Source organism: Oxyura jamaicensis, chromosome 1 (genome assembly GCF_011077185.1).
Source record: "Oxyura jamaicensis isolate SHBP4307 breed ruddy duck chromosome 1, BPBGC_Ojam_1.0, whole genome shotgun sequence".
NCBI classification, from domain to species: Eukaryota; Metazoa; Chordata; class Aves; order Anseriformes; family Anatidae; genus Oxyura; species Oxyura jamaicensis.
This window is the reverse complement of record NC_048893.1, coordinates 71,872,544-71,890,717: the sequence shown is the minus strand read 5'-3', so window position 1 is coordinate 71,890,717 and position 18,174 is coordinate 71,872,544. Positions and strand designations below refer to the sequence as shown.

Here is an 18,174-nt window from a genome sequence, read left to right as displayed (position 1 = left end):
GAATTTAAAAAGCAGATGAAACATTGTTATGTAGCTGCTGGCATACCAGCATCATCAGGGTGCAGTTTATAAAGCCTCTGGTGCTGCCAAAGAATCAAAGAGTTAAAAACTCCAGAGGTTTAATCCAGTATAATACCATTTGCAAGGCCTATCACATTCACAGCAAGTGAGCAGCAGAAAAGCAACCAAGCTGGGTGGAAAATGAAATTAGATGGAATTATATTGCCACAGGTTTATCTAACTAGTTGTTTCCCATAGCAGCACAGATGCACATTTATCTGCAAAACTTAGATTGTGTTGTGCTCCCCTGCTCTCCCTGGCTGCATTATCCACAAAAATTGAGCGCCCTTCATCCTGTTTGAACAAAGTAGTGCTCTGCTGTATCTATTTTGGTCACTGATCTGTATGCCATAGAAGCCATCTTGTTTGGTAGAATACAGTGATATATTGCTGTGTTTGTTTTCCTTTTGTTGCTGTGTACATAGTGCATTGTTGTGTTTGTTAGTTTGTTTGTTTGTTCTGAAGGATTTAAACATCTGGAGGAGACCAGAGATAGCAATGCTTTTGTCCATAAGTTAGATTTGGAGCTGTAGGTCCCTTCCAAAGTGAAATGCTTTGGAATATACCTTCTATTGTGTTACGCATTTGTATAAAGCTACTATTACTATAACTAGTGCAAGGTAAACATGATGTTTTCCCAAGTGGTTCTGCTACTGCTTCTCATGAAGGTAATACCAAATATAAATCAGGGAAGTAAATATTTATATGTGATAAGCATAGCATAGCTGAGCTTTGGCGAGTAGTGAAAAGAATCAGTTTTTACTAAAATATTTCAAGAACTGATGCACAGAGGGCAGATCTCGCTGTGAAAAAAATCAGTTCTCCAGTAATAAAAGCTTTGAGATACTATTGAAATGCAAACAAATCCAAGTATAGTCTGGATCTAGGTGACAGATTATCACAGATGGAAATAGAAAGTGAGCAGAAAAAGAAGTCCTGCTGTATTCCAGCCCCCTTCTCTGCAAGGTGACTCTGCGAGAAGCCCTTGCAGCTTTCACCACCAGACTGTTCGCAGACAAACACCACAACAATAGAAGAGCGGTTCTTGTGCTCTGGTTTGGTCTGCTGCAAGCCATTTGTTTTATGAGGAAGCTAATCACTTAGCATGGGCGAGGGGCTTGTAGCAGGATTACTTTCAGCTCCAGCGCTGCAGTCAGAGAGAGATTTTCCTTTGAAGATAAGACACCTGGGGTTTTTGTAGAAACAGTACATCTGTGCCTGAGCAGAGCACAGGAGTGTGTGCATGTCTGTGTATGAGCAAGACAGTGAGTGAGCCTGTGTGCTGTGTCATAACGTGGCAGGGCACAGGCAATTATGAAACTTTCCAATAAAGTCTCAGTGCATCAGCATTGGTCGCTTGGGTGGTTGTTGTTGGTTTAGTGGTTTTTGTTTTGTTTTTTTTTGTGTTTTTTGTCTGTTGCCCTCCAGTTTCATTTCCATTCATGAGTACAGAGAGAGAGCGAGGCTGAGGAGTGCTGGCAGAGCCCCCAAAGACACCCAAGGGAAGCGCAGGTCCTCAGGCAGGTGGAGCACCCCATGGCACCGAGTGCAGACCCCTGACTCTGGGGACAGGGATGGGGTGGGGGCAGCCCTCGTGCTTTGGGTAGCTGCTGGTTGGAAGGGGCCCCTTCAAAGTGCCCGAGCCACAGCTGGGAGTTCGACTTTTGTTTTTGAAAAGGACTGGAGAAATTATTAACCACAGTTCATGACGTCAGAGTTGATCTGATTAAAGGTTTGTTTTCTTGCTGGCAGAGGTGTGCTCTGTAGAGACTGGTTCTCTCTTTTTTTTTTTTTTTAAGTTTCTTTTTTGAACAGCAAACGGAGGGAACTGCTCGCATTGCTGCTGCTGCTGCTCCAGCTGCGTGTGTGTGTGTGTAAACAGGATGGTGTATCTGTAGCTGCCACGCGCAAACACACATTTGACCATGAGGACTCTTCGCAGGTTGAAGTTCATGAGTTCGCCCAGCCTCAGTGATCTGGGCAAGAGAGAGCAGGCAGCCTTGGATGAGCGGGGGACCCAGCAGCGACGGGCCTGCTCCAACGCTACCTGGAACAGGTAAGGTCTTCCACAGTGTCCTGCCCCCCTGAGTTGCCCTGCGCTCCGCCGCTGCTGCAGTGAGGGTACGGGTAGCCTCTTGTTGGCTGGCACCCCAGGGCAGGTCGCTCCCAGCTGGGGTGGATTAGAGCACACCAAGGCTCGTGCCTTGGGATATGTTCCATGGCATGTGCACTTGAGGAAAAGGCCAGGGTATCTTTTGTTGCCTTGCTGTTAGCCTTTCTCTCAGGGCTTATAGCAAGTAGTGCTGCCTGCAGATGGCTCAGCCTGCTCTTCCTTGTGGCAAACAAGGGCTCATTTCAAAGGATCCAGCTACAAATAAGTCTTTGCATCTGTCTTGATAGCCTCATTCAAAGGGGATTTGGTTTATTTGACTTTTTTATAAAAAATAATATTTGTATATATTTTTATCTACATAACTATATATATTGCTGATTTTTGGTACAGATACAATAAAGTACTCAATTTATTCACTTGAATGCAAAAAGCTGTGTGTGTCCGTGTGTGTGTAAGCACATGCACTTTGGACAGGGATGACTAGTCCTTGATTGTTTTCTTTGCTGTGCTTATACATTTGAATTTTATTACTGTTTGATAAAAAAACATACAAACTTTTTCGTGTGAATGAGTACAGAAATTCAGAAAGCATCTTAACAACAGTTTCAAAGACACTCTTAAAGATGAGTAAGTCTTTAGGGATTATACTCTTTTGCCTATTTTGAAAATGAAATGTCATTTCCTGGGTCACAGCATGGAAAGTGTCATTCATGTTTTATAATTACATGGAGGAATCATAGGAAGAAAAGTATTAGAGAACTACGGACACATTTTTAAAGGTATTTCAGTTTTGTGGAAAAAAAAAAAAAAAAAGGAATTTAAAATACCACATCTTCCTTCCCTCTCGCCCCTTGATTTGTGTATTCATACCTATATTATGAATTAGTTGCTTACCATCAGCAGCACAATAAGCAGTGAAGCTGTACCAGTCATGAAAGAGACCACATTTCTGCTCAGAAAATGGTGCTATTTAAATGTCCCAGAGATGCTCCCACTGTCTGGATGACAGTGATATTTAGGGCAGGATTTGGCCACCTTGGATCATGCCAGCTAGGGCTTTGCTTGCTCTGTAGCCCCACAGGAGTCAGCAGGTAGGGAAGCTGCTGCTTGGTGTAAACTGAGGTGCCTGAATAGGATCCTCAAAGCTTGTTCATGGTGGTGTGCTGACAGCGACGAGCATTGCCAGTTCTGGTGGGAAGTGCGCCGTGGAGACAGGTTGGAGCGGAGAACGGGGTGGGCTAAGGGATCAGCTGGAAGAAGTCCTCCTTGCAAACAGGAAATGTTCTTGTTCTCACCAGTATTTGCAAAGAAATCTAAACTGAAGGGTTTTGCTAAGTGAGGTGGGGCAAAAGGAGAGTTTGTTAGCTCTAATTTGGGCAGAACAGCCATAGCGCTGGACAAAAGTGGCGGTCAATCAGCAAGCTGGACTTATATTTGTCACATCAAAATGGCCAAAGAGCTGCCACATTGCAGCTGTTACTGGAACAGGTGCCCACGAGCAGTCGTGTCACTGGTAGCTACAAATCCAGGCTGGTAGCCTGCCTTTGTCTGTATCTGAAGTATTTTGCAGGCTGAGGAATTGGAGCTTATCCTCACGAAAGTCATGACTGAAATGATATGGGATTAGTCATGTTAGGAAGTTGTCCACGGTAGCTTCCCTGTGTCGCCCACATGCATGGCATGTGTAACAGGGCTGGCCTGGACAGAGCTGGTGTTTGTCAGACTGAGCCCCTGACTCACTGAAATCTCACGTGGGGTTTGAAGATACTGGGCTGTGGAAGGGTGCTTTTTCCTCTACAAAATTAAAATGCCCCAACAAAGAGACAGCATGCCATGCATTCGCTTGTGGAAATATTGTTCCTTCCATGTGAATGATTTCCCTGTGCTGTTTGATTCTGTGTAGTACTGAGCATGAGATCTCGCTGATCAAGGAAGTTGAGACACACCGGAAGAGCTCTTCCCTCTCACCAAGCCTGGCTGTGCTATATTTAAATATGCTGCTGGTTTCTTGCTTAATGTTAGCAGCTGTGCCTGGGCGTGGTGTGTACATATCTGCTTTTGAAAGAGGCTTTCAACCCAATACACCAAAACTGATGTGGGGAGCAGGAGAGTGCAATCCTCTGGCAGGCCCTACCCGATGTGAGACTGTGCTGAAGGTCAGCCCTTTGAGCTGGAGCAAGGATTTTGGCTAGGCACAGAAACGTGGCCAAGCTGGTGGAGCCGTGCTGTTAAGATCTTCTGCAGATATCTGTAACGTCAGTGTGGGTTGTCTGCCAAGGAGAGATGCAGCTCCTCTTTTGCAATCAGGTGTTGTGCCATTGCAGCCTGGCTGCCCAGCGCTGTCCCCTCCACCACTTCTGCTTTGAGCAGAGCAGTCTCTGCCTGGAGACTGTTGACTGCAGAGGATGCCTATTGCCTTCAGAGACCCAGGGAACCTAATGACCAGGCTGGGTTTGCAGGGGGCATGTAGTGCTCGTTGGTAGCAAGGATGGTTTCTTCTTCCCTGATATTTTTCCTTCACCTCCCAGCTAAACTGCTGTAAAACTTCTTAACATTGCTAGATCAAAGGGAGGTTGGTGCTGACCTGCTGTTTACTACTATGCAAATCAGACTTTATGTCACCGGCTCTTCCGAATTTGCTTTCCCATGAACCCCAACAGATCAGTAAAGCAGCTCATCGGCTACATGTTAACTAGCAACCCTTAGCAACAGAGTGGAACAATATAGTTTCATTACAGCTCACAGAATTTGCATTGGATTAAAATAGCTTGGATTTTTTCACTAGCATTGTCTTCAGTTCCTTCCACCCCGCCCCTCCTGCTTCAGGCAAAAAATGAATGCTCAATGCTGATTAAACCAATTGGACTGTGAAACATGGGGTTTATAATCCTGAGCTTACTGCCCGGGGGTGGCCCCTCTCAGGGCAAATAAAATCCATTGAGAGGTTTTCATTCTGACTGAGCTAGCACAGACTGCCTAATCAGGGCTGGTGCTGCCTGAGCTCTGCTGTGGGAAAGCCTCTAGTGAAAGGCACTTCTGTCCTCTTTGCTGCATGAAAACAGGAAATATTGATGGAAACCTTGAAGGAGTATGAGGTAGTGATGAAAAGGCGAAGAACACAAAGATGAGATGCCTGTTACAGTAGTGAGAGCAGCAGTAAAGCCAAGGAGACGTGCAGAATCAAAATGAGTTTAATGGTTTTGGGGTAATTTTACAGGCATGTAATACGCACTATAACTTTCTGTATTTTAACAGTCACAGGAGACATATTTAATTTCATAATTAAATGTGAATTTTTTTTCAGATCACAGTGAGGCTAGTGGAGAAAAAGATCCAGACCAGCATATTTATCTATTGCTTCTACTGGGAAATTTTCTTTCTTCCAATATTTAGTATTTATTTAGAAATATTTTGAAATATTCCTGCCTGTGTGAGGAGGATGAGTTTCTTTTTTTTTTGTGAACCTTCCGATGGAGACCTCCTGGGAGCATTTTCCTCTCTGTGTGCATGGGGAACAGCCAGAGACAAGCTGTGGAGTGAGGAAGGGGAACAGGGGACTTCCCACTTGGCCAAGCCACCACCATGCCATGCAGTATGCCCAGCCTTGATTACAGTAACAAAAAGTGGTATGTGGGGAGAGAATTACTGCTTCCTGTAGCCCTCCAGATATATCTATACTTGTTTGAAGGCAGGTATGATTGGAAGCCAAAATGTCTGTAGTCTTACACTCTGTAGAAATATTAACTATTGGTAACACCTCAGGGAAGTGCCTTCACCTGCCCGTCTCAACTTCTTCATAACTGAAAATAGTGTATATAGCTGGTGAAGTTAATGAACTAATGTCTCCAAAACTTTTTGAAGACAAAATTTGCAGACCAGCTTATTTTCAGTTACATGATCTAGTGCATAATTGCAGGCTATCAGTCTTTGCAGGTTGCTTTACCTTGGGTAGAAATTTCCAAAACATAAGTGAACTAGCAGCTGCAATCTTATTTTTGAAAGGGACAAAGCCTGTGGAAGTCCAGTTGGACTGAAGCTGTTCTGAAAGGATTTCCCAGGTTGGATTAAGCTAATTCAGAAAAATGAGTGTTTATTCTGGAGCAAGGGTATCCTCAATGGGGTTTATCAGGTTAGTTACTGTGAATTAGCTATTCCAGATGCTGTCCAAAGGAAGATGAGCCCTGTTACTTAGTCCCTTTCAAAAACATTGCCCTTTAACTCTCCAGTACTAGCAGAGAGTGATTATTCATGCAGTATTGTTTTTTTTGTTTGTTTGTTTTTTTGTCTCACCAGCTTCACCTGGAGCATTTTAAAATGGAGAATTTGCAAACAATGAATAAAAAACGCAGCAGTATATTCACACATGCTGCTTGCATACGAACATAGTGATTTCTTTAGAGAACAAAAATTACCTACCTGCTGTGCACAAGTAAAAGCTTGGGCCACACCACCTGCTTTGCCATACGATACTGAACTGGGGGGACTGTGGCCTGGTCAGGCCCAGTTTTGTAGTTGGTCCTCAGCCCTGCAGACAAACTGTTCATGATCCGGCAGAAAACAGTGCTTTGATCACTATAGTTTTTCCTTCTTAAGAGCATCAATGGAAAAACAAGGGTGGTATTTAAGGGCTGGAGGGAGCCAGCTTCTCACTTGCGACAGGCACTGGTGTCTGGTGGTCAGCTAGTCAAAGCAAAACATATGGATTGGTGATATCGAGCTATTCAGGCAGCGGCTTTCTATCAGGTAAAAATCAGAATAATAAACCACACCCTCCTGGTTTTGACACTCATGCTATTACGCTGGTTGAGAGTGTCAACAGTGAGTGTCAAACTGTGTGCTTTGTGGATTTACACCTTCTAGATTCCTTTCTGCTAAAGCAAATTGTCGGGAAGTGTGCACTGTGTGTGCTGTAGTTGTTGCTCCCCATATTTTGGGTGGCAGAACCAGAGCTCTGGACCTGCCACCTTCTCTAGAGAACTGGGCAAACCCAGAATGAGTAGTTTCTGCAGCACACTGAAATTTCTTAGTCTGCTGGGCTGATTTTTGCTGCTGTGAGAACTTGCTCAACTATCCTTAGTTCTGTTTTGGTCATCAGCTGCAAGCTGTGGCAACCAAGGGATAGATAAAGTGCAATATCTTGCTAGAGCCACCTGCTGTTCTGTCTTAATTCTCAAGGAAAAAAAAAAAAAAGCCATTATTAAAATATTTTTGTCCTTTTTTTTTCTTCTTCTCTCACTTGATTGAAACACTGGCAGAACCGACAGAACTCTGCAAAGGTCTGAAGTTTTTGTAGACTCTCATTTTCTGCTTAAAAGTGGTCTCAGCAGTTTTCTGATCTGGATTTCCAGTCCTAGACTCAGCCTACTTTGAGTATTCATCTCTCTTCCCTGAATATCCATGCCCGTGCCTCCTCCCCCTGTTCCTCTGCTAGTTTCTCAAAATGTTTTCTTCTTGACCAGCCATTGTCTTTAGACCAAGAATGGCCCATGACATACATTTGTATGAAAAGGTGCCCACACAATGTGTCTTAGTGCATGGACACGTACCAGTTGAGGAGCTGGCATATGCATTGATTCTGTGCTTTCAAGAAGTGCCATTGGAGGTCTTTTCCAACCTTTACGATTCTATGAGTGATGCATTTTGTTTCAAATGTGCACTGCTCAGGCGCACAGAGCTTCCTAGTCCCCTTCTCAACCAGAAGATACCAATGGGGGTCCTTAACTGGTCATTTCCTTAAACAGGAGAAAGTGTGGTGTTGCAGGAGCAGGAGATTACATTGGCACTTATATGGAAAATGTGTCTCTTGGTACAGTACAGCATACCAGAAACATTCATAACCCTGGACATAAAATTGTGTGGTGTCTGGTTTTGACTGGAGACTGCAGCCTTATTCAGTACTGAATATAGGCAGTCTGTGAAGAGACTTTTTTAGTCTCTTTTGGACTCTTTTTTTTTTTTGTCTTCTTTACTCTTGTGCATGATGTTGAGCACGCATTTACACGCGCAGTAGCTGCAGGGAAGGTGTTCATGTGAGTGCATAAGTGCACCCATTATTAACTTGCGTGTTGTAAAAGTGTTACAGAAGGGAGTTTACAAAGCATTTCCAATTTAGCTTAACTATTAAAATGTAAGTTTAATTACATACATCATGACTTAAGCCTCAGTGGATGCTGGTCGCAGTCACAAGTGATCCACCCACCTCAAGCATCTTGCATGACTTCTGTGTGTAAGCAGCAGCTCAGACATTCTTTGCAGCAAAAGGTTGTAGTGTTCTGACTAAACCCTTTTAAACAATCACTTATTAGAGAAACCATGGCATTACTTTGTGGATTGGGTTGTTCGGGTTTTTGTTTCTTTTCATTAGCTTAAGTTTACTAAGAGGATTGAAGGTTGCTTTTTATTATACTGACACCAACTTACACCGCTGATTGTATACCTTTTATTCTGACTCCTCTTTGTTGCCTCCCAAGCAAGTGTTGAGATCACAGTAGCATGCCCATACAGCCTGCAGGCTGGGACATTCACCCCTGCACGAAAGCACTGTTGCCTGACGTGGGAAGGAAGGGCGGTTGGTCAATGCAGAAGGGCCACAACTTGTTTTGTGGACAAGGCAGCCTTCCCTCACTACAAGGAAGGTCCCAGGCAGATGAAAAGATCACCACTAGGATGTTTTAGGTAGGATCAGTTCTGTTACATGGGCAATAACTTAGATGCTTCCAGCCTGTCCCCTGTAGTTCTCATTAAAAAATCCTGCTCTTTGGTATTCTTTGAGGAATAATAGTGGACCTGCTAAGCTGGAAAGAGAAAACCTCCCCCTCGTTTCGAAAGGAGTGTCAGAGAGAAAGTGAGAGAGCACACTGGCTTCTAGGAAAGATTTAGTCAATCTTCTCTGCAGAAGGATGGTGGGGAACATTGCAAAGTTTATTTCTGAATCAGAAGAGCGTAGAAAGACTGCTTGTTTTATTAATCGTACTTCGCATATGACTCATAATGTTAAAATACCCAAGTCGCTTCACTATATGCCAGACATTTAGCTGCCAATTTTCAAATAACCAAAAAGAAGCGTGGCTGTTTAAGCCAGCCAAAATAAGCTGGGTTAGACGATCAATATGTGTCTGTGCATGTAAGTACATGAGGGAAAGTAGGACCACCATGTGCAGGAGAGTGCTTAACATCTTGTCAAAGAGCAAAAGAGAGAAGAGGATAAGGATTCCTATTTTGATCTGCTTGTGCATTTCTCCACAGTGGGTCATATCCTTCACCCGCCACTTTTGTTTTTCCACAGATGGATGCAGATGAGCTTTTCTGGCAGTGCTTCTCTTTGCTGTTCAGTGTTGTTGGGTTTGCGGTTCTAATCTGTCAGCAAATAGCATAGTTTTACCTGCCAGCCCTCTCCTCTGCTCCCAGCAAGCATTACAAGGGGCTGCCTAATTGTGGACCCGAGAAGGCTTAACATGAGTGCCTGCAATCCCCACGTACCCTCCACATCCCCCTCTAAGCAGGCAAATATTGAGCCTTGCTGTGATGCTGCAGTGATCTCTTGGACTTGTAGGATGCTGTTGAATCCATCTGGAAGGCCTACTGACTCCAGCACAGCATGAGCACGGGAAGGTCAGCTGCAAAGCTCCAAAAAATACTGTTGTTCTTCCCTAGCTGAAACCTGGAACACTGTAGTGTTTGAGGACTTTTGCTCCATGGTTACATGTGGTAGAAATTGCCAAGCTGCTCCAAGGGTGGGGGATTGAGAGTTAGCTGACGGACAGAAAGACTGTATGAGTCTTCTTTTCCTTTGGAGTCCAAGATGAAATCTGCTGAGAAGCTGTAAAATATGGCATTGGGTTGGAGAAGGGAAGGAGACTTCTACCTCCCTTATGCTAATGCTAGAACAGGTTTTGTCTCACCTTTTGTTGGCATTTCTTTACCTTTGTCCTCAGACCTAAGCTCAGTTTAGGCTGATGTGTCATCATGCTAATCATGTCATGTGTGTTTCAGGAGTTTATACTTACTCATTTCAGTAACCCCTTGTCGTGTGGTTTTGTTAAATTCATGGGATTAGCTAACATCCCCCCCTCCAAGTATGTGGGTTGTCCTGTAAAACATACTACACTTTGCAGGTTTTTGCCATTCACATCTTAGAATTTGTGAAGCTCGTAGACATCTGCCCCATGGATAGATGGTGTTGGGTATGTGACTTTCTGTTGAGCTAGAGGATTTTGTTGCCCTCAATCCTGTCTTTGGTTGTGGCTGATTGCAGGATAAATCACCCACCACTTAGCAACATCTGCTTACAGAACAGTTACAAATAGCATTGAAAATGAAAAGGAGGCATTTCTGTAGGACAGATGGTTGACCTGTGCTTCATAAGGCTGTCTACCTTAGAAACTCTAGACCTGTGTTCTTTCAGTGCAGCCTTGATTTTTCTTTAGCTGAAGCAACATCATACATTTTTGAAAAATAAATAAAAAGTAATAGGAAGTAGTCTTTGTAGCTAATAATGCTGTAAATTATGGCCCTTTTCTATCTATTGCTTCATTTTTGAAAATGAATAAATGAGATTAAATTGCTTGAAGTTCATAATTGTCTAGTGTTTCTGCCTTTTATATTTTTTCAAAGAATTAACCATTTTTGAGATTCCAGTAACCCTGTTCTAGTAAAGGGATATATTAATTGTGGATTAAAGTTCAGGTGCAGTGTTCAGACTTGACAAATGCAGATTTGTTGATAAAGAAATCAGGTAACCATAACTCAGAGAAACAGATGCCAACAATGCCAGAAAGATCATCACAGATCTCACAGTGAAGGTGTTGATTGTCTCTGTGATGAGCTCACCTAAATTTTCTGAAATTACTTATTTCAGAGGTATAGCTTTTGAAGTTGGAAAAAATATTTTAAAAAAATATTTTCAACAATGTCATCTATTTTCTACAGAACAATTCCCTTTAAGGCATCTGAGACTGAGCACCAGCAATCATCTGTTACTTTCAGAAATGTTCTGCAGTGTCTGGGAAGATGTATTTGCCTTACTGTGGAATTGATACGCTTCTAAAATATGATCTAGCACTAATGACTCCTCCTGTCCTTTTTCAGTATCCACAATGGAGTAATTGCCGTGTTCCAGCGTAAGGGTCTCCCGGACCATGAACTTTACAACCTCAATGAAGGAGTCAGGTAAGAGACTCAGCTCTCCAGGAGGTGTTATTAGCTGGCATGCACAGTGCAGTTTACTAGCACATGCACTTGAAACCTTCTACAGCAATACTGGAGGGGGGGTGGGGGGGGGTGGTTCCCAGTAGTGGTTTCAACCAGTATAGTCAGTTGGGGCTTGGTGAATAGATGTTGCTGCTGTGTCGACACCTTGCTCAGTAGAGCGAGATGGGTTCCTTCTTCTACAAAAGAGAGATTGGATTATGGGGAGGGTGGATTATTTCAGTCTTTCTTGATGTGCTGGGTTGAAACTAGAGAAAGGAAAAACTGGACCCTGTCCTGAACCTGTAGTAATGCAGCTCTATACCACTACAATTATGCTGTCCTTTTTATTGGTGCCAAGCCTATCTCTGAGCTGCTTCCCTTGCGTGCATGGAGGATGTAAAGCTTCCAAGCACTCATTATTAAAGGGGAAGGAAAGACATCATGCCTGGTAGTCCCTTACGTCTAGGTTCTCCATGTAGACTGAATATGCTCTAGATGTTATAAAGCTGTCTTGTTAGCACAATGTCCCGAGTAATGCAGTTTAAGGTTCCTGTTTCTTTCACATGCTGTGCTGATACTGTTTGCAACAGACTAAATATAGACCAGTGAGGTATATAACAGGATTTTTTTAAAGAAAAATAAAGGTGAAAATCGTATCAGTTGAGCTACTAAAGTTTTAGTTACAAAGACAAGTTTACCAAGACGTAAATCCACATAGCTGTAAATCCACATAGCAGGTTACTATTACTTGTTGTAGTCATTGATTATTACTTACTGTACCCTGTCTCACTGACAGGGGCAAGGTAGCAGAGCTCCTTTCAGAAACTTGTCCCAATGCTTTCAAGAACAGATGATGGAAAACAAGCTGCACTTTTAAAAGACAGACAGCTTATTGTATTCCTTGGCTGTCTTCAGATAAATCCTCAGCAATTCCCCTTCCCTTAATACTTATTCCTGCTTTATCTGGTTACCAGAAAGTGACAACATCCACAGAATATCCAGAAAATGCTGGTCCAGTCTGATTCCATTAATTGTGGGAATATCTTCAGAGAAGTCTAGACAAATTACATTTGGCCAGTGATCCCTCTCTTTTTCCCTCTCTGTCTTTTTGAAATTAAAATAAATTTACTCTCCAGTTATTTCTTTTATCTCTGGGGAGAAAATGACATAGATTTTCTAGGATGTCTGTCAGTTAGCATGATACATGAATCATTTTGAGTTAGTTATTGGAGTAATGGTTGATCATTATTACTGTGAGTGCAGTTAGGATTCTCTAGCTTTATCTGAATGACAAAGAATAGTAGTTCTGGGATGAGATTTCCTGTACCAATGCACTTGCCTCAGGATGGTTGTCTGCCGGTGAGGGACAGAAAAGGAAATTATATGCTGATGTGACAGAGAGAAATATAATCTTGTATGGATCAATAAACAGAAGTTAGATAGATGTTTGGTGAACTGTGTCCAGATTTTGCTTTCATTCACCTGGATGTAAGCAACGCACAATGATGATGCTCGCTAATATAGCTGCATTGAATTTATTGCAACATCTAAGGCAGCAGAACAGGCAAGCTACCTACAAACTTTTGTTGTTGTTTTTCTCAATTTTTGATGGGCTTTGCTGCTTCATGATAGGCTCATTGTTGTAAAAGTAATGCTTCTGTGTTGTCATCTCCACTGATCGTTTGGTTTCACTAATGCCTGGTGACTCACACCTGAGCGGATGGACAAAATACTGTGAAACCTAGACCAAGTTGCTGTCATAAATAAGGCATCAGCAGCATAACTCATGGTGTGACCGAGCACTTGGTGGGATGCAGCATGGCTTTTGAGGCTGGTTCTCGTTGCTGCGTCCTTGCAATTTGTTCTTTGTTCCTGTGAGCACAGCAAAGCCTGGCCCATGGGGGTTTCAGGTCCAGGAAATGTATAAATCTGTCATTATGGTTTGGGAGGGAAAAGCAGGAGACCATTATGGTTTGGGAGGGAAAAGCAGGAGAAGGAGTGACTCAAAGGAACCCCAGTCTAGAGGTTGTTCCCTCCTACCTCCTACTTGGCCTGAACATCCTTCTAAGTAATTGCCAAAATCCATCCTTCCTCTCAGTGACTACTTGGACTTTTTGTGAAACTTCCTGGTGTGCGGTTCATCCATACAAAAACAAAACAAAATAAAATAAAAACAAAACAACAAAAAAGATGAGAAAACTGTAAATGGGCTAAGAGGGCAGAAAGCTCCGTCTATAGAGGAAAACATGGCAGCGGTATTTTTTCAACCTGTTTGTGCACACGTCCAGCCATGACCTCCTTCCAAAAGCTGCATGCCTGCTGTGTGCTTCATTTTACTGCTGACCACAGTCATTAACTTTGCGGGGCCTCCTGACTACTTGCAACTAAGGTCCTTTCTCCTCACATAAATTCAGCTCAACCCATAACTAAGAAATTACTGATTTCACACATACCAAAAATATCTGTGTTACTTCTATTGATATTTCATTCAAAATACTTTCTTTGGGTTAATATTACTATTTAATGCAAAAATATCTGATTCATAAATATGATGTTAGAACTGGGACAAGTCTATATTTGCCTTAAGATTGTTCTAGATGTACTCTCCCTACAAGTACAGAAATAAAAAGGAACAAATAGCCTTCCACTAAGCAGAATTTGCATATGGAAGTGTTCAGGTGAATGGCCAATATCAATAACCTTTTTCGATATTTACAGAATGGTAAAAGAAGTTACTTTGTTTTAGCACTTTAATTAGAGCAGACTTGGGGATACTTTCATGATTAAACCTTGGATGTCCAAGTTGACTCACAAGCAAAATGTTAATATTTGAGCGATTACTTTACACCTGCGATGTTTGCACACCTTTAATTTGCTTCAGAAATGGCACATACATTCAACAACTGTATGGCACACACATTGGCAAACATACTCACATATGGCTTTCTCCTCTGAATATGCATCTAGATACGCCTTTTGACACCATTCTCGCGTATTTGCTCTGGCATTAGGAAGTAGCTTTGAATATGGAGTTATGTACAGCTCAGGAGCCCTGTTACCAGAAGAATCGGCATGTGATTTCAGACTCTTTCAGAAGCTGGAGAACAAGTCTTACGAGGAGCGGCTGAGGGAGCTGGGGTTGGTCAGCCTGGAGAAGAGGAGACTCAGGGGCGACCTTATAGCTCTCTATAGGTACCTTAAAGGAGGCTGTAGCAAGGTGGGGGTTGGTCTTTTCTCCCACGTGTCTGGTGACAGGATGAGGGGGAATGGGCTAAAGTTATGCCAGGGGAGGTTTAGGTTGGACATTAGGAAGAACTTCTTTACCAAAAAGGTTGTTAGGCATTGGAATGGGCTGCCCAGGGAAGTGGTTGAGTCACCATCCCTGGAGGTCTTTAAAAGACTTTTAGATGTAGAGCTTAGTGACATGGTTTAGTGGAGGACTTGTTAGTGCTATGTCAGAGGTTGAACTAGGTGATCTTGGAGGTCTCTTCCAACGTAGATGATTCCGTGATTCTGTGAAATAACTGTAATACTTGAATAACTCTGCTAAAGCTAATGAAGATACTCCATACTCCACATACCACAAAAAACACTGTGGAAAATGCAGTCTCATCAGCGTATTTCCTGTACGTTACTTCTTGTGAACCCTTACTAGGTAATTTAATAGGGAATTGATTCAAAGTTTAGAAAATAAAAATCTCTATGTATATACATCCTGCTTAGTACTTCTCTTAGTGTATGTGTGTGAATATATATTGGGGATGACTGTGTGCTTTCCTTTTTTATTTCATGCACCATGTCATTTCCAAGTATTTATTTACACCACTTGTAAGTCAAGGAAGAAAAAGAAGGTAAGGGAAACAGAGGAAGCAGGATGTCCTGTATTAAGGCTAATGCATATTTATAGTTGCATTTTTTCTTTCTGAGTTTCAGGATACTCATTTGATGCAAACAAAACACATTTTACTGGCATTTCCTCTTCTGTAGCAAGAGTTCAAGCCCAGTAAAATCCCATCTGTCCTTTTGCTTTATAATCTAATAGCTATTAAATTTAAAATCAGGTATTATATGCTGTGTTAGACTTTCCATTCTGATTAACATTTCAAGAGCTAATTTCAAAACAAACAGAAGCAACAGCAACAGGAAGATACAAAAAAAGACAGGAGCTATTTTACTGTATTTTATGTACATTTTTACAGTCATAGTAATTTACATTAAGAAGGCAATAAAGACCCAATATCAATGATACACAAGTGTCATAAGGCTGCAAAATGACTGTCAGCAAAATCAGATGCACTTAAAATTAGATCTTCTATTTGATCAGGGATCTCTTTTAGGTTTAATCAGATTTTTACCTGGATTCCAATAAAAAAAAAAAAAAGCAAGCAATGTTTTCAATCCAGTTTTGTTGTGGAATTCTTTTAAATGAATATGGTACATCAGTCCTCTGATGTGGCCTGAGGGGCTCACTATTTCACTAGAAATTAATTAAGCAGCATGAAGCATCTGTATTATTACAGATTCAAAGAGCAAGATGCATTAATTGTGCTGTAAGTCTTTTTTCCACCCTGTAAGCAGAGATGCTAATGTATCTGTGCTGCTGCTTGGTGTGATTCAGTCCGGTGTACATAATTAAATACAAGCTGGTTTTTTGGTTCATTCAGAGCTGACAAATGGAAATGTAGTGGGATTTTGTTTTATCAGAGGGCTAGTTATCAGATAAGTAGAACATCATTTTGTATTTCCTGCCCTAAATGCCAGAATTGTCAGTAGAACTTAAGATACAGAAATATTTGCAAATCACCTTTAAAGACTATGAGGAGTCCAGGAGTAGGCTTCTAAGAGCTGCTAGCTTAAGGAGAGGGCAGAAAATTAAGGAAAACCTGTCAGCATGAAATATCTGTTTTTGTTGTGTTTGTTGTTGTTTTTGTTTGTTTTGTTTTGTTTTGTTTTTTTTTTGCTTTGTTTTTTCAAACAGCAGTACAAAGAGATATCTGGGAATAAATTGTCTCTAGCATAGAAAATTTCAAAACTGCAACTTTAGTTACTTTAACCAAAAAGTAGTTAAAGCAAGATGTTCCATGTTCAAAGCAAGAAAAAACTTCCATCGCTTGTGACCCAGAAGAAAAATCACGACTTTAACAGTAAATTACTATTTTGAGTAAGCATGGCATGATTTGGCTATAGCATCCTTTTTCTCATTGAAGTAAGGGCTCATGAACACTCTTAATGTTTTAAGACTTTAACAGTTTTTGTGGAGGGAGGTTAAACCCTGCCAACGGATTGTCAAGGGGTATAGGGTATAATTGAAGATGAAGTCTCAGGACACTGCAAGGGTTGTCCTCTCCCATATGTTGTAACAGCATGCTGTGGGGTCTAGCCATATAATGGCTCTCCAATGAAAGACCTATGGAAAAGCCTTGAGCTGGCTTTGATAATGTTTGCCTGTCGACTGTTTGTCTCAAGCAGGTTTGTAGCTGAAGAAGGTTTTGATGCTTAGGAGCTTCTGAACTTTCCTTCTGTTTATTTTCTATTTCATTTATGCCTAGAGTGTTTCCACAGGGCGCTATGAGGTCTTTGTGGACGTGTCCATAAGGATAAATAAATAAAATATTGTATTTTGGCCCCCTAAGATTGACCTGCTCTTTCTCTCCCTGAACTTCCAGAAGATCTCAAGAGACTGTGTTGAATCCTGTGGTGTTACAAACATCTGACTCCAACTATTGCAGATGATTTTGTGGAGCATAGGGATATGCTGGAATTTTTAAACCAGACGTGTATTTGGTTACTAGTTAAAATACTATATTTAATTAGTTATTTGTTTGTTAAAGACATAACCCAAAAGGATGGATGATAACAAGCTACCAAATAGTAATTTACATAACTAAACAAGTGATCAAAACATTGAGTTCTCTAACTGAAGCAAGTCTTTAGATTTTAAGAAGAATTTTACCTCATTTCTTGTGGTATCTGAGGTGATCACAAAGGGACAGGTTTCCATAAGATGTCAAGGCCAGATTGACAAGAGTTCAGAAAGTCCAGTTGGAGCAAGATTTTTATATCGTCTGAGCTCTCACTTATGCGTTTAAATAGTGACCTGAGTGCCAAGAAATACTAAACATCTAGCATGTCATATGTGAGACTTGAACAACATACAGCTCTTAAGCGGTGCCATAACTTTTGTCTGCATACAAACCTTCGGTTTATGGGTCTGGATGAATGCAGTCTCTGAATTTGACGATTGTTCATGGGATTTTTTTTTTTTTTTTTTGGATGTGAGTTTGAATTGCTCTGTGAAATGAGTTTATAGGTTTTAGTGTAGAGGCATCATGAAATGCAGAGCTGAACTGTTGAATTTATACCTGCGTTTTCACTGAAACCACACAAAACTTCATCTGTTGTGGGTCCTGACATGTAAGATCATGGCCTCTTTCAATGAAAACAGGCCAAGTTTCATGCCTGAAACAAAACCCAGAGTATAAACCTGTCTAAGGTTTCTCCCTAAATGTTTTGTCATGGCTCTTTTTTGAGAGTTACACAGAACAGATATGATTTGGCTATGAACACACCGCAGCCAAATCTCATGCTTGTTTGCTGGCTCAGCCACACTGATAGACACAGAGTGCCAAGACTTCTCCCACTTGCAATGCCAGACACTAGTCAAACCCTGGCACAGAAGAAGAACAGCTTGAGCATTTTTAAAAGAGTTATATGTAGGATCGAATACATTCTCTTTGTCAAATCTCTGTTTCTTTTCATATGTATTCATGCAATGAGCCATCTAAAAGCACAGCATGTATTTTTCACCACAC

General features: G+C 41.7%; 1 protein-coding gene across 5 annotated transcripts in view; it reads left to right on the top strand.

The window, feature by feature from the left end:
- PRR5 (proline rich 5) overlaps positions 1–18,174 on the top strand; it is an 86,378-nt gene that overhangs the window by 33,613 nt on the left and 34,591 nt on the right. For 2 of the 5 annotated variants that reach the window (XM_035310173.1, XM_035310175.1), the window contains exons 3-4: positions 1,860–2,116; positions 11,261–11,341. In XM_035310173.1, the coding sequence (XP_035166064.1) occupies positions 1,986–2,116; positions 11,261–11,341 (212 nt within the window). In that variant the 5' untranslated portion in view covers positions 1,860–1,985. Of the gene's footprint in view, positions 1–1,859; positions 2,117–2,887; positions 2,953–11,260; positions 11,342–18,174 lie in introns of those variants that run through there. The other 3 variants (XM_035310182.1, XM_035310198.1, XM_035310189.1) reach the window with 3 other exon arrangements.